The sequence below is a fragment of the Styela clava genome, chromosome 1 (assembly GCF_964204865.1).
Source record: "Styela clava chromosome 1, kaStyClav1.hap1.2, whole genome shotgun sequence".
In the NCBI taxonomy this organism is placed as follows: domain Eukaryota; kingdom Metazoa; phylum Chordata; class Ascidiacea; order Stolidobranchia; family Styelidae; genus Styela; species Styela clava.
The window spans coordinates 14,891,321-14,919,305 of NC_135250.1; the positions used below are offsets into that span (position 1 = coordinate 14,891,321).

Below are 27,985 nucleotides of genomic sequence, written 5' to 3' on the forward strand. Positions count from 1 at the left end.
TGAAAAGGTTGACTATTATTCACGGAGCCCCAAAATAAATGTTAAAATTGTTACTTTCCGATTAATATTCCTGAGTAAGTTAAACGTACTTTACTCAATTTAAATACTAAACCCTTTTAATAGGGTTAATACAAGTCATAAATAAATCTAAATTTCAAAGATAAATTGTATAATACTAAAGCTGTAAATTTGACACATGACAAACATATTAATAAATTAGGCGACGAATCTTTTCCCCTCTTGACATTTTTGGAAGACTTAAAAGGTCGCTAATAACGTGCGCGATTGCATTTTGTTACAATCGCCGATTGTTTTCGTCAGCATGGCGTGTTTTTAAACCACAAACATCTTTACGCCGGTGTTTATTCTCACTAAATCAAAAATTTCCTTCGGCATATACATGTATTGTTCCACAATGACGACGATAATTGCTTTTTCGTTCTCGTGGGGAATTACAAGTTCAATGTGAAAAACATGTTACCATATTATAATCATCGGCGACGAAATGCTAAAAATAATAGTTAATAAAGAGGTAAATCCGCAATTCAAATTTCTTGATTAAAAAGCGTCATTCTAAAATATTAGAACTAAAACTTAAAATGGAAGATAACACTATACGTTTTGTTTCAGCAGACTCACGCCAGAATAAAATTTTTCCACTCTAAAACTACCGACGGAGAACAAATCAAGTTTAACAAATCCCAAGATCGCAAAAATACGACTCCAATTTATTTATAGTTGGCAGTTTATGTTATTTTAGAATAGTATTCTTTCATTTTAGTAATCCTAATAGTAATCTGGAATCGAACGTGAGTAACGATGAGCACAATTAAATTATTATGACAAGACACGCTCACATCGGTCATGAATTGAATATTTTACGCAACAGAAATCTCGTCATCCGTTTTTTTTGAATCGCCAAGAATGTTGCGCATAAATTTCCGATTCCAAATTTGAACCTCCTCCCTCTTAAGAATCCTGGCTGCGCTCCTGCTTATAAATAATGTCATTTTTTAAGTCCGCCACTTTGCCATATTTCGAGGCTATATTGTTGTTAAATTTTATCAAAGCTGTTATTGCTTCTAAGAACAGTTTCAAATTAGCCAAGTCAGTATTTTGAAAAGTAATCGAATAGCTCGCGGAGCCCCTGGGTTTCTCTCGCGGAGCTCTGGGGCTCCGTACGGGGCACTTTGAGAACCTATGCTCTAGACCAACCCGTGGGCTACGACGGTTTCCGAGTGGCCCGCGCGGTATTATTCGAAGCCCGATGTCTTTCACAAATCTGAGCCAGTATTGAAACCTCTAATTAATATTCCTTGTCGTTCAAACGCGCGAGAAGCACCACCAAGCCATCGAAAGCTTTTTAAGTCTCTTTGTGGGCGTTATTGCTAGAGAGAGATATTTGAATGTATTTCAATCTGTTTTTCTGTGAAGCTAGAAGAGACAGTGTTCATGACCCCAATATTTAACAGCACTTACTTGTACTAGCAAGTTTTTTTCAGGGATGAATCATGTCAAATCCCCCACGAGATCCCTAATTTCTGACAGTCCTAGGAAAAATTCGCTTCACATTGCTAAAAGGAAATGGGAATATCGGATAAAAGCAGTGCCATACTTCACATTGAAATATCTATGTGTGGTAAAAACTTCGACTTTATTGTATCTTCGTATTTTCATTGCTCTTGTAATTTTGATGTGGAGGTTTTGTTTGTTTTTCCATCAACGATTCCAGTCGGTGTAGTGAAAACTAGAATATAACTACCATGTCAAGTGGCCTGCGCAATCATTCGTAAACTACATGTGGCCCTTTGGCCATAAAGGTTGAACAACCCTGCTTTAGAGAGAAACTCAACTAAACTAGGTGATAAAAGCGAGGCAAAAATGTAATGCATGAATAATTTTAAAGACTCGATTCCAGTGGAACCATTTTCAATTCCTAAAATTCCCACACTTAGTGGGGGATTTCCAAGCGATGTCGGTCAAGAGAGCAATTTTTTTTTTCTAAATTTTCTGGAATCAAATTTTACTTTTAAGTCCAAAATTGAATTGTCCCAGATTCTATAGCCCGTGGCCTACCTTGGTCTTCTGTTTGTTTCGAAAGATACCACAGTTCCTCTACCGAGTCAATTTTTTTCCTTAAGACTATGTATTACCTTGTTCTGTTTCTTTCGTTTGTCATCAATATTTTTCTGATGTTTTATAAGTTAGTATTTAATGTTCGACTTTTTTCCTCAGTATAATTTAATGTTAGACTTCCTCATAGGTGACGATGCTCGATAATCATTACTGGTTTATCGCGTCTCCCTTCAAACTGAAATGCATTTTTTTATCGTTCTTTATCTGTTTGTACAATGTGTATTTTCAGCATGTGTAAAAAGAGACAGCATTACATGGTCCTGTTATTATCAACTGATTCCCATACCGCAACCAAGTTTGATTAGGTAATACCAACTGACCATTCAACGTATTGTTGATGTTACCGCTTTCTACGACTTCTGAGAAACCAACCTTGCCAAACGAAGCAACGCCAGGAATCCCAGTACACAACACGCCTCCACACCCCTAGAATGTAATCTGCTTGGTTACCACGTTTACCTATTTGTTATTCTAGATACATCCCAAACATTTGTCAGGTGGAAGAAATAGGTCGAGTACTTTGTATATCAACTGTTAAAATCGAACGCACCATTTTTCAAATAAAAATACTACACTGGGGGCAATATTATTGATGAATATTCGGACATCTTCGGGCTCTGTGCGGATTTTCGATGCCCCAATTACCAACAGCAATTTGTGCGAAATACACCGGCCTTCAGGCACCGTGCCGTGCAATAAACGTGCCAATGTTGTAGTGCCCTAGTATAGTCTATATCAATTTTATGATAATCCAGCGATGCTGAACTTTTAGATGCAAATTACAAAATCGGGAAATAGCAAGCCCAGCTACACGCTCTACCGTAGTTAGGGCTGGGAATGGTTAACCGATTTTAGATGGTTGACAATAATTAATATTGAATCAGTTTTCGGTCGAAACAGATTGTTCACGATTTTATTACAAAATCGTATATTCAATGTCAACAAACAAGTGCGTAGTTGATGCTGTTTTTCTTTATTTATCTCAAGGTAGAATTTGCACATTAAACACTGAAAATTTGTCACATGAATGACATTTTATAACGGAATCGGGTTTTAACAAAATACTTCCATATGTCCTACCCACGCTGCATATCTCCTGCAGCAGAGCGATCACGAAACTATCTCGATTCGTGAATAATTTTGAGCGATACCGGGATAAGGTCACGCGAAATTGTCTTGTAACCATTGTGACGTCACAAGCTAAAACTATAAATTATTATGTGAAACGTTACGCTGCGGTTAAAGTGTTTTCCCTGAAATTCCCAGCCCTAACCGTAGTATCTAGTTGTTTGACATCTGCAAGCTAAACAACAATTTCATGTTTTACTCCATTAAACACTTCACCAATATGCTTTTATAATTATTTATTGCACATGTTGAGGCATTTGGGGAATCAAATGCAAAAAATAAATTGCGTTTTTAGCGATAATCACTACAAATTATTTGTACTATTTGTCTGAGGCAAGTGTCAATTTTGTAACGAATCATATTCGTAGGAATTTACGAACACCGTGTCACCGGAATCTCTAAAGACAGAATGTTTAACTGAATTGAAAAAAATATATATACATCGTGACTTAACACGAATGATTAACAACTCGTGAAGGCGTGTTATATTGGATTCTCTCTGGGCTCAATCAGTATTTCATTCACTCCGACATGATCAGGTTGTGTTACTGCATATAAGACTGCTCTGCCAACATCATCCGGATTTAGTATTTCGCAGGATTCACTCCCGTCGTATGCATTCTTCGCCTAATAATAATATACCACAATTTATTAGTAATGTGCCAAATTAGGCAAATTATCGTCCACCATAACTATGAGCTAACATATTTTATACATAAACATCATTCCTTCAGAACAAATTGTTTGAATGTCCTATGTAATGATATAGTTATATTATAACTGATAAATCCTTGCTAACCAACAACTCACTTCGTGGTCTTTAGTATGAGTTAATAACTCTGTTTTAACATCGCCTGGTTGTATACAAGTCACTCTGATGCCCTTTCCTTTTACTTCTTGTCGAAGACCTTGTGATAGACCTTCTACAAAAAACTTTGTTCCCGAGTAAACTGCTAGGCCGGCAAATCCCTACAAAATGAAAGAAAAATTGGCAGCTCCAAATTTACGATAAGTGCTACCTTTCAGGCTTTTCCTACCCTGGAAATGTTATGGAAAATGTATCGCAAAAAAATTGGAAAAGTAGCCATATTAGATTGACTTTAACTGAAAATGTACGCTAACATCATATTCATATACAATCAGTGGCGTAGCAAGACTCTCGTGGGCCCCCCGCAAAAATATTTCGTGGAAATGACCCAAAAAACTCTCGGACATAAGCTAAAACAACGCTTTTTTTATTTCGTCAAAAAGCATAACATGTCGCTATTAAAAAACCTACAATTTGCCGTTTATCTTGGTTAATTTAAGTTTTTTCATACGTGCTTCCTCTTCTGCCCTTTTTCTGCGTTTCTGTGCGCCACTGAGAGGTTTTGCTTTCGACATCATTCTGACAGCCTTCGTAATTTTGCCGGTGCGATGAAACCGCAACACGCCGAAAATCGACGACTCCCTGGCATTGTTACGTGACAAAACGATTTGAGCAGAACTAACATCAACGTTATAAGATGTGCATTAATGGTTTTGCAATGCAGCTTTTGGTTTTGCGGCTTAAATTTCTAAATTCTAACCGCTTGTGCCCCTTTGCGCTGTGGGCCTTCCCGCGACCGCGGGGGTTGCGGGGGTGGATGCCACGCCCCTGTATACAATACTTTACAACCCGTACCCTTCTTCCAGCATCAGAAGATGTATTGACAATATGTCCACTGCATTTCTTCAACATTCCCGGTAGAACGGCACCGATACCATTAGATACCCCTCTACAATTCACACTTATCATTTCATCCCAATCGTCCATCATTAGGTTGTGCATATGAGTATAGTACATCAGGCCAGCATTATTTACGAGGATATCGACACTTCCCAGTTTATCTTCGATCGTTTTGACAACTTCTTTAAACTGAAATAGATTAAAACACATTTAAGAGTAACTATATTGAAATAGTTATGATATGGATGAAAATCAAGTGGGAAGCAAAGACAGGTGTTTAGTGCTTTAGAATAAAATTGGCTAAGAAGGATCAAATATATACTGTATATCTAAATTTATTCAATAGACTGGTTAAATTAAAGTATGAACATACAAACACGGCGAACTTCCGTGTTTAGAAACGTTGCAAACTTCTAATATTAGTACTAAAAAATGTAGAGCCTCTAAAAAGAGTCTAAAACAAACCGCTTGGTCGGATGGGATGCGAGCCCTTGACAACACAAGGGCTTTACATTTGCACAAATCTACTGACGTAATTAGAAATTGAGCTTATTTAGCCAAACTGAACAAATCAGTTATCACAAAACATACATCTTGGTCACGGTATTACCCACTTTAGGTTTAGGAAAGATTGAATGTAAACGTAGTTGGATTTAAATTTTACAGATCTGAGATAAACCATGAAAGTCGTGAACTGACAGCACGCCATTTGGCGGATTTTATCATCCAAAGTCGTTCCTATTATAGTTCTTATGCCCATCTCGATCGAAAATACTAATACATTGCACATTTTGCGTTGTATAGTTTTGTTTGTTTCTTGAGAATCTTGTACTTCTTGTGTCGGACTTGTAGAACCATTCAAATCAAACCTAACTATATAGTTCTCGATTTTTCCTCTTGCAATGGAGAGCCAAATAAAAATATGTATTTTTTTTAAATAATAACGAGCAAGTACGATTTTCCTCGCACAACTTCTCCAACTGGTTTTGCATTGAAAACTATGAATAAATAGATAAATATATATATATATATAGACGAATGCCCTACCTGTTTCCTGTCGGTGACATCGAGAGAAAAACTTTCTGCTATTCCCCCATCGACGATAATTTCTCTTTTTATTTCCTCAAGTTTATCAACTCGTCTTGCAGCAATACAGACCTAGATGAAACGCATACTTAAATACCCCTTATGAGATATATTTTCTGAGTATAATAAATCTTAAATATTTAAAACTTATATTTAGCCGCTTGAGCTCGAAAGCGTTGGCAACGCATTATGCAGATGCAGCCAAAACTATGCAATACACACACATAGCCATTCAAGTGACGTATCGTTACACGCTTTACGATATTAGTGAGTGACTGTTCTTTCGTCAATTGATTGGACACGTTATTAAGAAATGTTAAAGTGTCATTATTACTAATTACATAATTATTACTGCACAATAAGCTTTAAAATTGCAACGACAAGAGAGTAATGCTCAAATATATGAATATATGGACACGAAAGACAAAACGAAGTAGTACGGGTACAGAATCTTATAGTAGTCTACGCCTACGGGTAACGGTAAGTGCGAAATCCTTACTGATGGTGAGACATTTTGAATTTTTGTGACGTCATCACACAAAAATTCATAGCGAAAACGAATCCAATCAAGCCCATAGAAATTTTTGCAAATAAATAAAAGTAATGGACTTTTCCCCGAGCATCGACTTCCTTGTTTACTTCGTGACATTGGCCAATCAGCAAGATGCAAAAAGTGACGTAACAATGCCCCCTTTTCGCATCCGCTCAGACACTTTTCTCACTCAGACAGATTTTCAGGCGTGGTTGTAAACATTACCTCGTTTTCGCGTTTTTGAACTTTATTCGTTAGTTTTCAGTTGTGTTTCGGCAACTCAAATATAAATCAGATAATTCAATGACCACTCTGTCTTCCTAGAAGTTTAAATTTAATTGCAGTAATAAAAATTAGTGTAGAAATAGCTGTGATAGACTAGCCTGAAATTCTTTACCGGTACTTTTAAAAAACAGATTGTTGTATGCGATGAATCATAATGATGGTTTGAAACACATACCCCATTTTACAGGCGCCAACTCGCAAAAGCACTCCTAAAATAGCCCCGAAAATTTTGCTATGGTAAAGTATAGGAAGCATTTTCCGGGGGTCAAAGGTCGGGGAAAGGTCCATAGCCTTCTAGCAATAACAACAATCTAACCACGGTAAATTTCAAAGCAATCGGTCCAGTTGATGAATAGGAAGGCGATTTTTGCACAACAACATGAAAAATAATACTAAAACCAACAACAACTTAATAACAAAACGATCTAAAGGTCCATTTTGTGTCCAATAATAGCCGCAACAATCCGTAACCGAGCATGTACGTGGCCTGCAACGAAATTGACAATCACCGTCACCGATCCATCAAGCGTGATCAAGTAAAATGTTTTAGCGATCACTTTCACTAAGCATATAGAAGTACACGGAAAATAAAATAAGATCCCAAACACCGGCGCCTCTCGGCTGTGTGTATCAACATATGTCTAATTTCGACAGGGAAGTAAAATTGATACCACACCGCCAGTGCCTTTGTAAACAAACAAAAACTAGAAAATGTCATACAAATGTAAGTAACTCAACTGACTTACCTTCGCGCCAGCTTGCGCTAGATATTTCGCAACGGCCTTCCCTATACCACTTGATGCCCCCGTAACCAGAGCTACTTTGTCATGTAAATCTGAAATTGAGACAGACATTTTGCAGATTTGAAATAAGCGAACATCCACGCCATGCAGCGTCGTCAGTCGTGTCAGTAAGCAATTTCTACGCTGTAACTACAATCACCAGAGCATGACGTGACAGGGTCGACCTGACTTATTTAATTACTGTTTTTCTGACCGACTATCGCAACATTTAGTTTATAATTCTAAATTTTCAAAACGTTTTGCAGCTTACACCGCGACAGACGATGTAGTATTAGGTCATAGCTCTTGAACAAATCCGTTCTAATATTCTCTTGTCATTATTTAGTTTGACACGTTGAGACTTACACTGCGCGAAATCATTTATAACTGTAGAGGATGATGCGGATTTTGTAAGATAAAAGTGTGTAAAACTGGAGGTACGATGCAGTATAGGTAAAAAAGGTTCGTCTCTCACCACACTAATGTCGTTTTCATGTTTATAGGAAGATGTTCTTGCCTGCTTATAACTGGCTACATGTTAAGCAAATAGGTAGGACATGAAATTAAGTTTTAAATATCGGAGAAAATTTCTGTCACAGGAAAGGAAAAAAATCAATCAATAGAATATACATACACAAACTGTTACTAATTTTGGGTTGTGCATTCAAAAAATGTTTTCGAAAAATTCGTGCGAAGATTATCTCAAATAAACTTACCTCGTCCGTGACGGGGTTTTGGTGTCGGTATGAGTTTTCGCCTCGATAAATTCTTCAAGTAATGATCAATCAGGTTTTGATTCAGAGTTGGGTATTCTTGATTCAGTAGCGTTTTCATAACTTTGTTGAAAACTGCGTTGTCGTACGTTGTAACAAATGAAAACAATGATGTATCTCTGGAAATATTGCAAATCTTTTATGTTTTATCTACGCAAAACAGTATTCTTGAATTCTGCATGGGGGTCATAAAAGGCTCAAAAAGCCGAGGTCATGAGTCGGCGCCAAAGAATTTTCAAATTGAGTGGGTAGTCGTAGTTGATTGTAAACTGTCTTACATGTCGGTGTTCAAATTGTCTTTAATCGGCAATCTTCTATTTGAAGGTTCGGAACTTCGCTCTTCTAGTATATATACCGGTATATGTAAAGCCCATATCTCAGTTTGTTTCATTTCAGAGATCATTAGACTGGCAGTAAAATCCTATACAATATAGTATTTCATTTGGAAGTCATTCCAGTTCAGCCCTTGTAGCTTTTGGCCCATGGGTTTTGACTCCACATTTTTACAATGACGAAAAGGATTTGTACATAATGTTGCTCTTGAACCAGATTTATCGATAATTATGTGTTTGTATGAACGGTATCTTACCTCGATTGAGTGATGGGACCTAGCATTGAACGGGGCGAAGGAGTCCCGGGAGCAAACAATTTTTCATCCATGCCATCAATCGCGTCACACCAATCATCAAATTTAACCATTTGCAACTCGTATCCAGCTGCACAAATCATGGAGAACAGGACGCTTGGAACAAACATATATATATATTATTTGAACGCGGAAATTAGTAACAAGATATTATATTATACTCCATTGAGACTTAAGGATGCAAGATTATATATCAAATATATGCCAAGCCATTATAAGCGATCCGAAAGCGCATTTATTGCATGCGTTATACTATAGAAAAGTTGCGCAAATGAACAAGAGAGCAGAAATAGGCGCATTAAATAAAACCAGCGAAAGTCGAGTCACTTAAATGCTCTTATCAGGTCGGCTGGAGTTCATTTTCATAGAAGTTTTCAATAGGAAACAATCTTGCATCTAGAGTATGATTGTATAGGCTAGGCTCCAACAGTTTTATTTAGTGATTTTTATTCTTAGTTTCATTTCTGGCAATATTCAAATCGAGCATATTGATATTTATATATATAAAGATATTATTGAATGTACTATCTTACCTAGAATCAATAGCTTTGGGGTTAACCAGGTGAAATACTTTATGCATCGCAATTGAAAAATTTTGACTGAGCTGTACGACCGCATTGCTCAAAAAATCCACAGGAGTCATTTCAACACTCCAATTTATATCTGGCCACACTCCAGTTAATATACTCGCTCTTATAACGAGTAAATTGAAATCAGATGGATTCCATCCAGCATTTACGCGATCACCGGACGCGTTGCCTGAAAAATACAAATAGAACTCGTCAGTGAACTTCGATAGTGTTTCACATTCGATAAATATATATATAAAATTAAACGCTATAGGTCGAAGATGTATGCGTAGGTTTTACTTCGATTGCTCCTTTCAGTACGACTAAAGGAATGTAAACATCACCTCTAAAACTTCTATTCATATTTATATATATATATATATAATATGTAACTCAGGGGAATTTTATTCATATTCATTGAATCCGACCAGTTAAGTCACTTCAGTCAAAAAGCATGTAAGTTTATCATCTACTATGTAGAAAAGTGAAAAAAAAATCGCTCCTAATGCTCACCTGGACGATATATTGTGGCCGGTAATCCTCTTTCGATTGCGTGCATTACGAGTTGTTCCGCGACCCATTTACTTTGAGAATATCCATCTTCTAGCTCAGATTTCACAAAGGCAGAAGAAGTTTCTTTGCAGCTTTTCTGTGTACATAAGTCCAATTATATATACATACAAATATACTGAAATTGTAGATATACGTAACAGTTTAGATACGCAAGCTCATGGTATATATATGTCGCCAGGCATTTATTTTCAATTTCATGCTTATTTGGTCTGTTCCCGGCACCGTCACCACCAAACAAGAACCAACGCTTGTATTATATCATATTCGCATTTGATCTTTTGTAATGTATCTAAATACCAATAAAAAAATACTGCATCTATAAAAATGTTTTATAAATTCATGCAACTTCACCTGGTGATTGGGAAACACAGAATTGGTGCTGATATAATGTAACGCTTTGATCTTCCCTGTCTTACAGAACATAAGCACATTTCTTGTGCCATGCACATTAGCGCCTTTTAATGCTTCATATGGATACAATAAGTTGACAAATGCAGCTGCATGAATTACATAATCAATCTGAAAAATTAAAAATACGGCGATGTTTTTTAAATTAATGCCAGTTAGCTATTTCACTCCTCAATTTACACAAGTCAACACTATTATTTCTGAGTTTATCATCACACAATTCTTGTACATTTCTTGACCACTCGGATTTAATTGAAGATGATAAAGTAACATGCTGACATCTCTATAACTAGTGCTAATCATAAGTGAATTATCATACAGAATTGAATTATACCTATTTTAGAAATGAATCAATATTCGAGTGCAAAGTTAAATGCTGACTAAAACAATTTCAGCCTCCTTCGAAAAAATGGAACCTACGCTAATACTCGACAGTTACAGTACAAAACCTGAAAATGCGCTTCAAATATTTGTACAAAACGCACTTGAAAAAAAATTTTAACCTAACGTTTCTCAAGTCATCTCCATTTTGTACTCTCTGTCACAGGAGGTGGATATGCCGTAAATCAAATAATAAGAGAATTGAAAAAGGGAAAGTACACTTGTGAATAAGTTTCAAATTTGATATTGAATAATTTTTTTTTTCTGCTTTAAAACATTCGTGATTACAATACTACACTCACTTCAAACGAGAGATACGCATAATCTTCTTCTCCCATCCCAAGATCCAGCAGAGCTACGTCGCCGGAAATTGCGTGTACGCGTGCATCAAAATCCTATTCGAATCAAAATATATTGGGAGGGTATCAGCACTAATAAAATTTGATAGGAAAAATTTCAAAATACACATGTTGTGTTATTTATGAGGTTTGGGCTAACCTGCTTGAGTTTGGCAGATTCGTTGTTGAAAAACTCATAAAACTTGAAAGTATTTCGTAATCTCTCGGCATTGTCTTCTTCTCTACCTTTTCTCACCAAGCAATAGATTTGGGCCTGATGTGAAATTACTAATTTTATTAACTGGCAATATTTAAAAAATATATAGTTATATATAACCAACGATATGCATGGAAAGTGATTTCATGGTATAACTTTTCACGGTATATGAAAACAACCAATTAATATATATCGCTGATTCAATTATATACATCGCAGGTATACACGTGGGCCCTCGTAAAATGCTTGATTATGTCGTATGCGGACGGAAAGATACAGATACAATAACTCTATGACGACACAATGACTACAAATGGTTCGTCTTGATTTAGTATGGGGGCGACTGCATACCCATTTGTTAAATTTTCTCTTCATTACAGGAATCACCACATTCGATTAAGCAATATTATTTTATACTAAGAGCTACTGCTATTAATATTTGCTATTACTCGGCCTAATACTATTAGCGCGTAATTTATCGCTTTAAAAGTCAGCGAAGCTGACTAAGTATAGTCCTGTCATCATCAAGCGCTGCAACAGGAATACAATTCCTGACAAAACCAATAACGAATGTCTGAGAACCAATGACATTCTTCTATAATGATGATAAAATATTGCCCTCGTTAACTTGCAGGTTCCAGGTAAAAATGCCGAAAGATCTGAATAGTGTATCACGCCAATGGTTTGACCGGTACAATGTCATGTCCTCTACAATCCTTAGCTATGGCGGCCATACATTTGAACCCATGTGTATATCCGCGGGTTCAATCTATATGCGGGCAGAGGCGTAGCCAGCATATTTTGCGCCCGGGGCAAAATATAAAATTGGCGCCCCGACCCCCACGTTTGATCATGTTTTCCATTGCATTTAATTGTATACGTAAAAACAAATCATATATCGTCATGCTAATAACCGAATTGCGTAAGTCATTTTTAGCTGTTTTGAGAAAAACGTAAAAAAAACTTCCTAATGATATTGCTATGCCATTGAGAGTCATTAATTTGTCATAGTTCAACTTTTTGATCGTAGCCAGATTTAAGATAATTTATATGACGCAGTCATTTGACGTCATAATGGCGCACTGTGACTTAGGCAAAAATGTGTCTATGACTAGGGGACATACGCAATTTTGCAACTTGACTATATGTACCAGTCCTGAAAACCAAACAATCCAAAATTCCCAAAATAGCTTATCTGTTTCAATTACATTATTTTTTATGTTTAAAAATATATATTTCATCAATATAACACGTTCTGTACACCCACCGAAACAGGACTAAGATTAAATATAAAGAATAAAACAGCAATGCACCCAGTATAAAAGTCAACCAAGGTGAATTGGACTCAGTGAATATCACAAGTGCACGTCTTCCTATACTGTAGTATAAATTCAAATTAATACGCGCTAAGCTAGAATCCGAGATGCAAAAACTCGAAAATCCTTAGACGAGGTTATTTTGCCTTTGTGACGTCACAATAGTCCTGCGTTAACAATGATAATTCATTATGACGAAACAATTGAACAAATTTGCATATCATACAAAATCTCTATTTTTATGGGTTTCGGAATTCTTAAAATGAAATCTGAGTTAACAGACAGGTGCGCAGCATTACATAAATACCTATTTTATGAAAAACTCAAAACCGCCAAAAATGACTTACGCAATTCGGGTATTAGCGTGACGATATGTGAATTCAAAATTATATGTATTTATATATTTTATTATTTATTCAAAAATATATGTATATGTAAATTCAAATTTTAATGGAACATTTTATTTAAAGAAGAAGCAAAGCTATACAAAATAGAGCATATGTCCCACTCAGTTACTGTCAAAGATGATTTACATAGTCTACAATAAATTCCTTTTTTCAATTTCACTGTCGTAAACTGGTTAACACGTCATCAAAATCTGTTTTTTTTTCCCAATGTTTCTCTTTCAACACTTAGAAGTGCAAGATCACTGAGACGATCCTGTCCCGTTGATGCACGCGAATACGACAAAATAAGTTTGAATTTGCTGAAAGACCGTTCACAGCTTGCAATTGGAACTGGTATTGTTAACAAAATTTGTAGAGAAATTCGCAGATTGGGTAAAACGTCGTCTCCAAAAGACACAATAAAACCAAGAGCCAAAGGAGTTTCTGGTTGACCTACAGTTCTGTTACTGAGCATTTTGCAATCTCCAATTTCGGTGAAAAGTTCGTGGCCATTGAGGTCCGTGTCGAAGAAATTTGCAAAATCTGTGCAATCTCGACGAATTGTCGAAAACGGCATTGGGGTCTTTTAGAACAGTATAATATATTTTATGTAACTTGACAACAAAATACAAAACCACGTATTACTCAAATCATGTATTACCAGCACTTCGCTGTTTAACATCGTTCAACCAAATTCCGTTGCCTTTTGTCTTCAGCACAGAACTAATATCAACTTACATCGGAGTGCGCAGGCAAGAACTTAACGATACAGAACCACGTAATTAACCCGTTGCATTTTGTTACCTAACGTTACCAAATCAAATTTTGCTTTGTTTCCCGGTCAGATTTTTTGGCCATGTAATTACGATGGAAATCTCACCGTGCGCGAGCTATGTGCGTGATGACGTCGGCAGTCGTAAGTGGTCTGACCAAGTGTGCACTTTGCCAGGTACTAAGACTAGATGTCTGCCGCCGGTGCGATCTTGCTTGTGACCGTTTTTTACCCTTGTTGTGAAATTTTTGCAAGCCCCATTTTGGCGCCCCTGTACCTTGGCGCCCGGGGGCATATGTACCCCACTGCTCCCCCTAAGCTACGCCTCTGTATGCGGGTGCTAAAACCCATGGGTTAGGGATAGTATGGGTTCAAATATCCGCCAAACAAAAAAAAATTCCATAGGTGCAATAGTATGCAGGTGCAATTGTCGTGGGTTCAAATGTACGGGAACCCTTAGCCATATGACCCGGTTGTATTGTTAGATAGTTGGAAACTCGCAGATTAGGCGACTTTTCATTTACCCGATGACAAAAAATAATAATAAAAACTTCCTCATGATGAAACGATGTGTGCTTCCGTCAATGTTTTGGGTCAGCCGTTATGATCGAATGTTATCGATGTTGACTGTCTTCACTATCACCCTCGTTTTCGCGATTTAGCCATATGTACTACAATATGCGCTGTATGTATCTAATAAAAGTTCATTTAGTAATTCAGCTCATTTTATCTTGCCTCAAATTCGGAGTTGAAATGGAAAGGCAAAATCAAAATGCTTTGAATACGAATTAACTGATGTTTTTTTTTACCTTTGTGTTAATCAGCAAATCTTTCAACAAGTACGCGCCCAAAAATCCAGTTGCACCGGTGAGCAGTACCCGTCCTCTTTTCCACCGATGGCTGTAGTTTGCGGATCTCCAAAAAGCTCGTAATTGGATGTCTAGATTTGCGCTTGGAATCATGTTTAACTTGACTTCATTTGATAAATCAATAATTTTGGGCTGAATACTGTAGAAAATAAAAAAAATGTCATTGTGCTTTGCAGATATAAATCGATGGATCAATGGTGACGTAATACTTGTATTGGATTGCAAGTTAAAGATCTTGGGTATGATCCCCATGCCCACCAACTTGCTCACGGTGTAATAAGTTGGTAATGCTACATGTTGAACCGGCAGCAACATATAGTAGCTCCCGACACATCATTTACGCATCCAATGGGTCGAAGTTATTTCTTTTTCTGACTCCTCCAGTGGAAAACTTGGACCGTTGGCAAGATCTGTTTTGTTTTCATTTTGATTTTTCAATCCGAATCTCGTCTTTGAACGATATAAATTCTTTCTCTTCTTTTGAACGAAAAATCTATACCGCAGTTTAGGAATATGCATCATACCCGACATCGTTGCCAGTATTTTTAGAATCAATAACTCTTGACAATTCTGCCACAGTTGGATGCGAGAAAAGAGTTTGTACATCAATGTCCACATCGTATAGTTCACGTATTTTTCCAAGTAGTCGAGCAGCAAGTAGAGAATGACTGCAGTGAAAAAATAGAAAGAAATATATAAATCCGCTTCATATAAACAAAGAAGAAAATGTTTACTCAGCCACAAGGCAAATGGCAACATAAGCACCAATACTTATGTGCAAAACGCTGGGTTATCTTTCGGTAACAATTTCCGAATACAAAAGTTGTGGCCATCTGTGATGATGCAGGCGGCATGGTGAGAATAATATATGGTGCAACACTATTATATGACAAATTCATTATGTTTATTTCTGCAACAGGCTAACTTCAATTCAGATAAATATATTATATAGCTTATTTCATTTTTTAACTGTATGTATGAGATTGCCAAATGTAGTTTCGATTCCTCTATTTCTGATTATTAATATTAAATTGCATTATATATAGTTCCTTTCACCATGAGTTTGTTTAGCACTCATTAGTACAATCTTGAAATAAATTGATGTCTAGAGCAGGGTCGTCCAACCTTTTTGGCCGAAGGGCCACATGAAGTTTGATAATAATTACGCGGGTCACTTAACATGGCATTATGTTCTAGTTTTGCTACATTGACTACAGGTTAATGAAAAAAACAAACTATACCCGCACACCAGACTTTCACAATTAATATACCAATAAAACTGTTGTTTCCCAATCATTGATGGGGCGCCATCAGTAGTTATTTCCGAAAGTTTCGCCAAAGACAAGCCATGACGCTTTATCTTTTCCATCATAGCTCCCAACAGACCAATGCCTGTAGCCGAAAAATTAATAGGGACAATGGCTGCGAGCTCCGAGGTAATTTCAAAATCATTATTGACTCCCCGCAAGAAGATTGCCAACTGAGCAGTAACCTTGATGTCAATGCTATTGTCGATTGCCAAGGAATACGACGAAAATACCCCGCCTTTGCAATTAAAGTTTCTGCTATAGAGTTTTCAAGCTTTTCGACATGACGAGTTATGGCCTGTCTTGACAGGGTATTTTTGCAAACACCTCTTTTATTTCCGGACGTAAAACATTGGCAACCCGAACAATACATAATATACATTCCCTAACGAATTCTCAATCTGAGAATGGCTTTGACAGTTTTGTGATAACGTCATATAGAGTAGTAAAAAACCAAGTATGTAAGCGGCTATGGCACCTTTATTTATCGATATCTCCTCCCAGTTGGTTTCGAATCAAAATTGCACTAATGGCTCATTTGAAAGGGCTGGCAGAGCGCAATTAGGGAAAACAAACAAATCGTTTGTATCACTTCTTTGTATACTACATCACTCGAATAATAGTTTACCCCAATTTTTTTTATCCAATTCTGAAACAAACAGCGCGGCCACTCGAAATGCTTCCGTGGGCCACATATGACACGTGGGCCACGGGTTGGACGACCCTGGTCTAGAGCCTCTCGCACCAACTCGGACTTTGTCCATAATAAAGTGGAATTTCGAATTTGATGGCATCACATACGATGAAGCCATTCGATTAATTGACCGTTTCCAATTTAATAACGTTTAATATACCAATATTCAAATCAATTCAATTATTAAAGAGAAATGAGTCATTTGAAATGGTTGATTGGGTGTATACAAAGGTTGGTTACTGTGGGAAACAAATGCGGGCGACACTACAGTCGTGAGATTACATAATAAAGATACGGGCACGTGGCGGTACCTTCGCCAAGCGTTCAAATCTAAACTAAAAGCGCAAAAATTGAAGTGGCGTTGGGAATCACGGTTCGTCAGAAACGCCGTCATATATCAGAGGACAAGTTCACGCATCAGGTTTCGCGCACACGCGCACTTTGGTAAATTAAACTATATTATAGAATAGAGAATCATATTGTTCAAATATCACTGAAACAATCGATGAATATTTACTTTACACAAAACGTCAACCTCGCCTATCATTTTGAAAAGTCGGCTTATTCACAACAAGTGACTTTTTGCTTATTTTATACTAATTACAGTAAAGTCTGCTTTATTTCCTAATACCTGAATACAAAATGAATAGTTAATATGGTTCTGTTACATTCTCATTTAACACCAAGCAGTTTCAGCGTAAGAGTTGTCGAAGACAAAAAAGATAGATTCCCTATTTTGTACAATGCACCACAGTTCACACCATGATGTCAAAATTAGAAGCCCAATTTTACTCACCCTCCAAGATCAAAAAAGCTTTCTTCAATATCCGTGACGCGAAACTGTAAAATGTCGCTCCAAATTTGTGCCAGTGATTTCTCCGTTTCTGTTTTAGGCAGATCACTTTCGTCGTCGTCTCCTACTATTGCTTTTTCGCAACTTTCTGGTGTTGAAGTATTGTCGAAAACGGACGGTAGAGCTTTCTTATTTAGCTTACCAGTTGCCGCTAACATTGGAATTCTGATAAAAGAATCGTATGTACTGTATATCAAATGAGGTTCTTAATTATATGGTATATATACATAGTCTAATACAGTGGTTCTGAACCAGGGTGCCGCGGCACATTAGTAGGCCGGGGAAAGATTTTGGTGTGCCGCGAAGAGATTTCATTTTTAAAATTATTTCAAGTGATTCTAATTTCCAATCCCTTGAATTCCCGAATTCGCTCTTTAATAGCAGTCTTTAACATAATATGCCGCTCATATGAACGCATAGTTCTCCCAGGAATATAAAACCAAACGTTGCGTAAGAAGTAGTCCTTGTAAAAAAAGAGAGGACGGGCGGAAATAACTCACCAACATTAGAATGCCTATAGCATTCTGGATGCCCATTGTATTTGTATTAAAAAAATCCGATATTCGACAATTCGTTAAAAATATTCGAATTATTCGATTCGATAAAAATATTCTATTTTGCCCATTCTTGCGATCTGTAACCATGCCAGTAATCAAGCGAAACGCGTGGTAGCACAAACACTGATGCAATGAAACTGAATAATAAAACCTTCATTAAATTTAGTAAATAGCACTACTTCACGAAAGCGTAGTGGAATTGACAATTATTTAATATCTCGAACACAGAAACGGTTATTTTTCGGATAGTTTCTGCGGTCTGAAAAGTCGAATAAGCGTTTCGACATATTAAATGCTACGATCTTTGCCATCAAGTTATGCTCGGGCCTTGCACGAAATTCAAAACGTGAACAAATTCGTTCATCGGTGAAAATTGTCCATAACAACTTTAAACCTATTTAGTGTTTTTAGCGACAGTAATTGATTGTTGTAATGAAATACGGTTTGTCTTTCATATCTTTTGCTAGTGCCGACAATTACATCGTTGAATGATTTTGGCAATAGGAAAAACATTAAATTGTAACAAAAATGAATTAGGTTGCGCAAAAGTGAGAATACCTGTGATAATAATAAGGCTACACCCAGGGGAAGGGCGAGAAAAATCAAAGCGTAGTCGCGTCACGTATCACCCGTCCGGCCGCGTCTCTTTTACAATAATGTGCGGTGCTCCGAAGGTGGGTCTCGTGGACATTATTGTAAGAAAACAGTTATAATAACGGTAACTATCCACCATCCATTTTAAATACAGGATATGTTATATTAACAAGATTGAAATTTCCCTTATCTATGTTTTTTTATTATTTTATAGCTAAATAGCTTCAAGAGTAGGAAATGTTCCTGTTTTGTGATAGGTGTGCCGCAAATATTTAAATTTATTTTTTTAAATTTAAATATTCCTGTTTTGTGATAGGTGTGCCGCAAATATTTAAATTTATTTTTTTAAATTTAAATTTAAATTAAATTCAAATTTAAAAAAAAATTTAAAAATATTTAAATAGTGTGCCGTGACATAAAAAAGGTTGGGAACCACTGGTCTAATACAACGTTTCTCATGCACACTGTGAATGAGCGCGTGAATGTTGGTGCTCTGCGAAATAGGTTTTGGTAATTATTAAAACAGCAAAAACTAGTGCCCAGTCCTGTCCAAATCATAATAAAAGTTGAAAATTTGACTTCTCGCCATTCGTATCACTCACTAGTCGATTTTGAGCGAAGAGGGCAAAATAAGCGAGTCGTCGTCCCTGGATGCGAAATATGAGGGGGAGAAAACAATCGGTAATATACATTCGGTTTCCACGTGTTGTATTTGATCGACATCTTACATGCGTAGCGTATCGGGTTGCAAAAGAACGTACAGGGATTTACCACGATATTTGTAAACGTGGAATGTCAATGATTTTAATCGATAGCAGGTCGTCACCGCCTTTGAATAGAGATTAATAGATCAGGGTTAAGACCAGACAAAAGTTCGGCATTTTTCGCGTTTTTATAGGATCGGCGAAGATCGGCCATTTATACTCTCGAACTTGGTTTCTGTGATGACTGACGACGTTATAAAATTTGAAAACACCTAAAATATTGCGTGATAAAGGTGCGGAAAAAAAAACTAGTAGTATATATTATATGTAAGGCTGCCCTCAATTTGATCTTCTAGTAATCTGGCAGTTGGAAAGAATATGTCAAGAAAGAATTTTGACTCAGCTAACAGCAATCAATTCCAAAGCATCATAAACTTACTTTTTCAAGAAAACGAAGTAAGATGGAATCATGTATGCTGGCAGTTTATGCTTGAGCTCTGTGCGTATTTGCTTTTTAGTGGCTCCGGGTTGAGGAACGATGTATGCGACTAGTTGTTTATCATCTCCTTCCTCTCCTTTCGTCACAACTACACAAGCGTTTACCACCGAAATTTGAAGCAACGCTGCTTCCACTGCCTTGATGGAAGGATAACGTACGATAAAATTAGTAACAGAGGTCAAAATAGGCAAAATCAGATACAGTCGTTTTTTTTTCAAATATGCTTATGTTTGTATGCAGAACAAACAGAATCAATGGTGAAAAACTGACAAAAAAAGAATGCTATATTAATGCTAAGTCAAATTATGTTTCGTTCATCGAATAAATATTGACGCCTTGTCATCTGACTAACTTGTGTTTCCACACTGTATCCTCTTATTTTCACCATCGTGTCACATCTTCCGCATATTTCTAAGATTTTATTGGGCAGCATCAATCCCCAGTCTCCCGAACGATATACTCTAGTTGTAGAACCGTCTTGGGGCAAGTCAATGAATCGCTCTGCGTCTAGTTTAGGTCGATTTAAATATCCTCTGGCCAACGTAGGTCCACCAACATAAATCTGAAAAGACATGACAATATCAAATTATTTTATGCTTCGTCTATAAATGGATATAGATAGACGCAAAAATTTCAAGTTCTTCCAATACCTGATGAAATCATATAATTACATTTTTAGAATCAGTCAGTTTCATAGCGTGTTATATACAGTCAGAAATATAGGTCGACTCATATGCTCGTGTGAGTTTAATTAATATAGTCTTGCGTTATAATCAATTTATTTTGTCGGCTCAATTCAGCGCTCGCCTTTGCATTACGTACGCGTAGCAATACTTACAGTTAGTTGGTTGCCTAAAATGATTACCAATCGCTTACCTCTCCAGCTACGCCCGCCGGCTGAATATTCAATTCTTCGTCAAGGATATATATGTGTACACCAGGCAGCACTTTACCAACTGGAGCAAATTTTCTTTTGGCCAACGCTTCCACGTCGCTCGTTTGCTCTTTAATATCTATCCAATATTGGCTCAAGTCAGCTGCTGCAACATCATGGCATTCTGCCACAAGACAAAAATATTGAACACTTTGATTCTAAATCAGCTTTTTCCGATTGAAACAGGTATTAGGTAAAATAAAAACAACAAAAAGATGGAAATTCCTATGTCAATATAAAGCCACCGATCACCCAACATTATTTGAAACAACATAAAAAAATGCAATTTTTTTCCTTTTCTTTAAACAATCTGCTACTATCGTGACGTGCTACGTGACAACTTTGTACCTATTTCGCTTCGTCATGCTGGTCGTGTTGAACTCGAAAAATGTCAAAAACATAGGGAGACGCCGCAAAAATCAAAATGAATATCAATCACGAACAGTTGAAATACAATTGCAGTCGTCGCGCCCTGTTTTTGACATTTTTCGAGGTCATCATTACCAGCATGACCGACGTGAAATAGGTACAAAGTTGTCATGTAGCACGTCACGATGTCATGAGAACTGGTTAAAATCATTATACAAATTGCAAGTACTACTACACTTAGCTTCAACATGAATACAGTTCACACTTTCCTGCCAAGTTTAGTCAAAAAATAAATCCAGAACATTTTCATAGACATCTTCTCCCTTTCAATACCATAAAACCTTCATCTACCAAGTCATTCTTGGCTGTGGACTACCAAAAAAAAAAAAAATTCTAAATTCTGAAAGAGCACAAACGTCTATGTACATCAGAATCTTCATACCTACAAATGCCCTTAGGACTTCCAGCGCAATGCCACTGACCAGTCCGAAACTTTCAGGTTGGCATCTGCGAGAACCATCACCAACGACCTGGCCAATACGCCGCTATCTTTGTTATGGCAATAAAACTGACTAGGCATTCCGAATTTCCACAACGTCCCATGCTACCAACATGATGAACATTCATTGATTTCGCTGCAACCCCGCTCATAATTTATCACACGTTACACTTTCGGAATATCGAGGCCTCTTGCATCAACATAGGTTGAAAAAATCTTATATATAAAGTGGATCAAGTGGAACCTTGCCTCCGGTAGATACATTTATCCTATTTTTGTAATTTTCTATAAGTATTACACTCAGTAAATATATATATACCAACCTGAGACACTGTATAAATTTAAAAAACGTGCGGACGGGAATGATTCCACGCATCTACCAAGCAACGACATAGTCACAACTTCTCCACAAAACCAGATTATTCTGTACGAAAAATAGGGTAACATCACAGTGAGTTGGCAATATAAAAAATTGATGTTTGATGATTCCGTTTTGATTTGCTAGTTTGACACGGTGACTCAAATATAGTAACGCGCTATTTATTAACATGTGTTTATGTAAGGCCTCATTCAACGCAAAGATGTGAAACGCATCAAAATACGATTTTTCAATAAATTTTATATATATACCTTAGGCTCAACAAATCGTTCAAATCTACACCATCAGTATCCATTACTGTTTCCAACAAGGAAGGCGTGACGAGTATTCGAGTTATCGAATGCTGTTTAATAAATTTGGATAAAAGCACCGGATCATAAATAACTTCATCTGGTATGATATACATGGTAATGCCCTGTAAAAATATAAATTGATGTTACAAAATACAGTATTTGGTGAATGAATAGAAGAAGCCTAGATTGTGCTTTGTATGTCAAATTGGCCAAGATATTTTTATTTTTTTATTATTTTATAATCGAAATGTAGTAAATTACTTATCATTCTATTAAAAGACAACTGCTGTGATATTTTCTTGGTGGAAAGTTGCAGGCCGAAGCAAATTGTATAATGTAGTCAAGTGTAACCAGCACACCAACACAGGGAATATAGTACGCCAAATCAGACATTTCTTCATGCAATGCAGGAACCCAAATGACTATTTCAATATGCAGCGCGTGGTATTCGAGTGAATGAGCAGTAATTTTATCGTACTCAGTCGCCACGCTGAATAACATTTACCACCTATAGCGTTACACATACCTTTAGCAATGGACGTAACAATTCCCAAACGAAGAAAATGTTGCAGGCCACCCTCTCATTTTCTGCAAACGGATATGCCAAATGTCTCCAAGTGTAAGAAAATACCGATCCTCGATGTGGACACATGATTCCTGGAATAATAGTATACATTATTTTCTTGACGAAAATGACCTCTCCGACAGAAAACAAACAAAAATTTTAAATTCTTTAAAATATTGCGATAATTGTAACAGGAATATATATATTATCAAACTACGAAATGTACAAAACTCCAATATTGTTAAATACTGCATATACCGCCTGCATTTTATTGCTTCAGGTTAAATATGGTATAGACCAGGGGTTCTCAAACTTTTGGTGTTGCGGAGCCTTCGAAGTGGTTGACTATTATTCACGGAGCCCCAAAATAAATTTTAAAATTGTTACTTTCCGATTAATATTACTGAGTAAGTTAAAAGTACTTTACTTCGGTGACCGTACATTTGAACCCATGTACATTTGAACCCATGCGTATATCCACGGGTTCAATCTATATGCGGGTGATAAAACCCATGGGTTAGGGTTAGTATGGGTTTAACTATCCGTGAAACAAAAAAAATTCCATAGGTGCAATAGCATACAGGTGAAATTGTCATGGGTTCAAATGTAATGGAACCATTCACGGAGCCCCAAAATAAATTTTAAAATTGTTACTTTCCGATTAATATTACTGAGTAAGTTAAAAGTACTTTACTTCATTTAATTGCTAAACCTTTTTTAATAGGGTTAATACAAGTCATAAATAAATCTAAATTTTAAAGATAAATTATACCTATTAAGGCTGTAAATTTGACACTTAACAAACATATTAATAAATTAGGGGTCGAATCTTTTCCCTTCTGATGTTTTTGGAAGACTTAAAAGATCGCTAATAACGTTTGCGATTGCATTTTGTTACAACCGCCGATTGTTTTCGTCAGAGTGACGTGCTTTTCAAACCCCAAACATCCTAATGTCTGTGTTTATTCTCCCTCCCTAAATCTAAATTTCCTTCGGCATATATATGTATTGTTCCACAATGACGACAATAATTGCTTTTTTGTTCTCGTGGGGAATTATGAGTTCAATGTGAAAAACATGTTATTTAAAAATAGGTAAATCCGCAACTCAAATTTCTTGATTGAAAAGCGGAATTATGAAATATATATTGAAACTAAAACTTAAAACGAAAGATACCACTATGAGTTTTGTTTCTGCAGATTCGTGACAGATTAAAAACGCTTTTTTAGTCGTTGTAATCACAAAATTTGGTGTTATGTTAGGTTTTCTTTGGTTATCCATCGTAGTAACTAAAATCGAAACACAGTCAATTGTGCGCGTGATGTGATGTAGCTACCTGCAATAAAATAAATTTCAATCTTCGTATTCTGCCCAGACCTTGTGATTTTTTAAACGGCGATATCTTGCAAAGAATCGGAGTGGCGGACCTGCGATGGGGCGGAGTTAGTGTTGAAAAAATGGCTCAAATTTGTCGAATTCGCTATAATCTGCCGCTCTATCTGTCATGATTACGATTTAATCAGGCCGGGCACAAATATCTTATCAAACTACTGGCACCAGTAGTAGGTATGTTCTTTTGTGGACAATATATATATATGACTTTGCTTCTAATATCTTATGATAACAGCGTCGTTCAGGATAAACGGTAGTCCAGAAGAACCTCGTTCACTTAACTTCGTTTCATTGTTTCTCATTTCATGTCCGCGGATTGTCGTGGTAATTTGAGAAGTAATTTTTATTGTCGTGAGTCGGCGCAACTGCAGGTTACATTGAACCCAATTAAACCAATAAACAAGTCATTTCAAAATGCCCGCATCGGTCATGGGTTGCACAATTGTAAATTGTACTCATTGAGTTTTAACGCCGACCTGGTGATTTTTGAAACGGCGATATCTCGCATAATAATAATCTCGAGTGCGAAAGAACAAATCATATTTGACAAATCCCTAAAATACGATTTCATTTTATTTATAGTTGACAGTGTATCACGTATTTTATGGTATTTTAGAATAGTAAACTTTTATTTCAGTAATCTCGAATCAAACGTGAGTAACGATGAGTACCATTAAATTATTATGATAAGACATTTTAAATGCTCGCATCATTCATGGATTGAATATTTTACGCAGCAGAAATCTCGTTATCCGCTGAAAATTTTTTTTAGTCTAGAAGAGTGTTCCGCGGAAATTTCCGATTTCAATATTGAACCCCCTTCCTCTTAAAAATCCTGGCTGCGCTCCTGCTTATAAATAATTTTTGAATTCCGCCTCTATGCCATATTTCGTGGCTATATTGAACAATTACAAAATTAGCCAAGTCAGTATTTTGAAAAAGTAATCGAATAGCTCGCGGAGCCCCTGGGTTTCTCTCGCGGAGCCCTGGGGCTCCGTACGGAGCACTTTGAGAACCTATGGTATAGACTCTCTCTATATATAGTATATGGAGCATAAAATTATATCGCGTGTGAAATATACCCAAGTTCAATAAAACGACACGTTGGATTCTTTGTGTTTTCTTGGCGTCATTCCTTGACAAACTTACAACTTATATGTGACTAGGAGAGGTTCAAAGTTGTGTGCTTTGTGCGCTTTTGCACAGCGGAAGAATACGGTTTCAATATCTTTGCATCCACGTATGTACCCGCAAACTGCACCCAGATATTCCAACCTGCATATTTTTGCGCCCACTGACATTTCCACCTGAATTTTCAACTATGGGAATATGTGTATCAAAGATATTTGCACCCATATGCGTTTGCACTTACGAACGTTTGTATGCGTGTACACATGGACCCTCAGAGTAACCCATTATTGGACTAGGTACTTTGAGCCAATAGTTGTTTGTATTCTATGTAGATTTGCATCTTTGAATAGTGGCGTACCCAGGATATCACATACAATAATTGAAATTTGTGATGTCATATTTTGTATTTTACACAATATAAGGGCTTTTTGTGGCGTCATATAGGGTTCTATGAAATGCATCATGACTTTTATTGAATTGCTCAGCATTCTTATAAACTGTATTATGACTTCATATTGAACTTTCCTATTTGTGTAAAATACAAAATTCCATGTATAGCCAAGATACGTACGTATCTTGAATTAGAAAACAAGTATTGATCTTTAATAACAAATGGATTTTCTATCTTATAATCTCTTCACAAAACAAATTCACCTTTCGGCTTTCCTGTGGTGCCCGAAGAATAACACACATATGCCAGATCGTTCAAATCAGCTTTCTGCAGTATACAATCGCTTGCTGGTTCTTTGAATTTCGATTTCATGTCCTTTTCCCAATCACCAGTTAGATTAACAATATTCTGATTTTCCAATATAATATCTGAATCAAAGTTTACAGCTATACTTAACTGAAGGTTTAGGAAGATTATCGGATCTAAACTTGCGTCTTTACTACTTTGAACACACAAATTTGTTGTTTTTGTGATAAATTCTGTTTGTTTGAGAATTTTTATAAAGAACTTAGAAACTATGAACATCTTGAGCAATTTATCACATCGAAACGTATCCTATATTTAACCAGTAATGAATTGATAAACGTCAAATCAAGCCTACCTGCCGCATCTTGTGACACACTGTTTATGACTTTACCTTGCAAATTCCCGTTCCAATTTGTGTTTGTTATAACACTGCTTGGATTGGCATCCATGAATATGTCTTTCAATAGATTGATAGGATATGTCACATCCAACGGCATGTAAGCAGCTCCTGTTATAAGTTAGAGTTGGTTTATGATACCTCTCCACCCATACTTGTAAATCATTTATCAATGGTATTCATGTCGCTTTGCAATCATTTCCATCGTTAATTGTGTTATTTAATTGTATACCGAAAGAAGGTACTAACTAGAACAAAAATTAAAATAGAGATTTTCCTATACGCATTGGCCCTTACAACTTACCAGACGGATCGCAGAATCTGAAATTGTATTAGCAAAAAAAAATTGTATTATAAAGTTGACTTATGCACATTCATTTTACGTAATTAATGAATTCAAAATTTCAGCTATAATTTCTATAACCAATTCTATCATTTCTTTCTTTAAGTAGTATTGCCTGAGCAACCTAAACTTAATTCTAAATTTGAGTTACATTACCTGATTTAAGTATAGATATGTAGGCGATCACATACTCCAAACATTTTTCCATATATATTCCTACGACTCCATCTGTTCGCGCACCGTTTGAAATTAATTTCTGAGCTAAAATGTCAGTTTTCCTGTCAAGTTCAGCAAAAGTAATTTCTGTTTCCGCAAAAACGACTGCTAGTTTGTTGGGAGTGAGCTTGCATTGTCTTTTGAATATATCGTGTAAATATCCCAAGTCTTCAAACCTAGAAAAATGTGGTTGAAAATAAATAGAAATGGGATTGACTCGTAAACATGGTCGTGAGATTTCTTATATTACACACTTATAAATTCAGATAATGCTAATTTCTAAGTTCATTATTATGTGCACAGGTTGTTCGCCCCGATTTGAAAAAGTAAATCATAATAAGGCGTCACCTTGTAGAAATGGCTTTTTGAACGAAATTATTTGAAATGAATAATTCGTTACACTAAATAAAATGATATGTTGGATGACTTACTCCATTAATTTGTCCATCTTTTATTATGCAGTGATGTGTCGGAGAACACTTCGTGCAGAAATTTTAAAAATGGAGTTTCTCTATAATCGTAAATATTAAGGAGGAAAAACCGAGGCAAGAAAGATTTTATTAATTAAGATGACTACTTTAGCGTCATATTTTAAAAATGCTATGGCAAAAATATTTATTTTAATGATTTCTACCCTTTAGCGGTAACAATTGTCAC

The 27,985-nt window shown here is 36.4% G+C and overlaps 1 protein-coding gene across 1 annotated transcript; it reads right to left on the bottom strand.

The window, feature by feature from the left end:
* Window positions 1–3,483: 3,483 nt before the first annotated feature.
* Window positions 3,484–27,906, bottom strand: LOC120348547 (uncharacterized). Its single transcript, XM_039418705.2, has 25 exons — window positions 27,760–27,906; window positions 27,269–27,504; window positions 26,764–26,880; window positions 26,330–26,494; window positions 23,114–23,244; window positions 22,546–22,709; window positions 22,239–22,339; window positions 20,990–21,171; window positions 20,466–20,675; window positions 20,054–20,250; window positions 17,703–17,924; window positions 15,430–15,573; window positions 14,846–15,044; window positions 11,506–11,619; window positions 11,310–11,402; window positions 10,570–10,737; window positions 10,159–10,294; window positions 9,610–9,835; window positions 9,020–9,172; window positions 8,374–8,549; window positions 7,622–7,710; window positions 6,020–6,130; window positions 4,928–5,161; window positions 4,075–4,233; window positions 3,484–3,891 (listed from the first exon to the last, which is right to left on the bottom strand). Exons 1-25 carry the CDS (start codon window positions 27,774–27,776, stop codon window positions 3,748–3,750), a joined length of 3,888 nt encoding a protein of 1,295 aa, XP_039274639.2. The 5' UTR covers window positions 27,777–27,906; the 3' UTR covers window positions 3,484–3,747.
* Window positions 27,907–27,985: the final 79 nt, after the last annotated feature.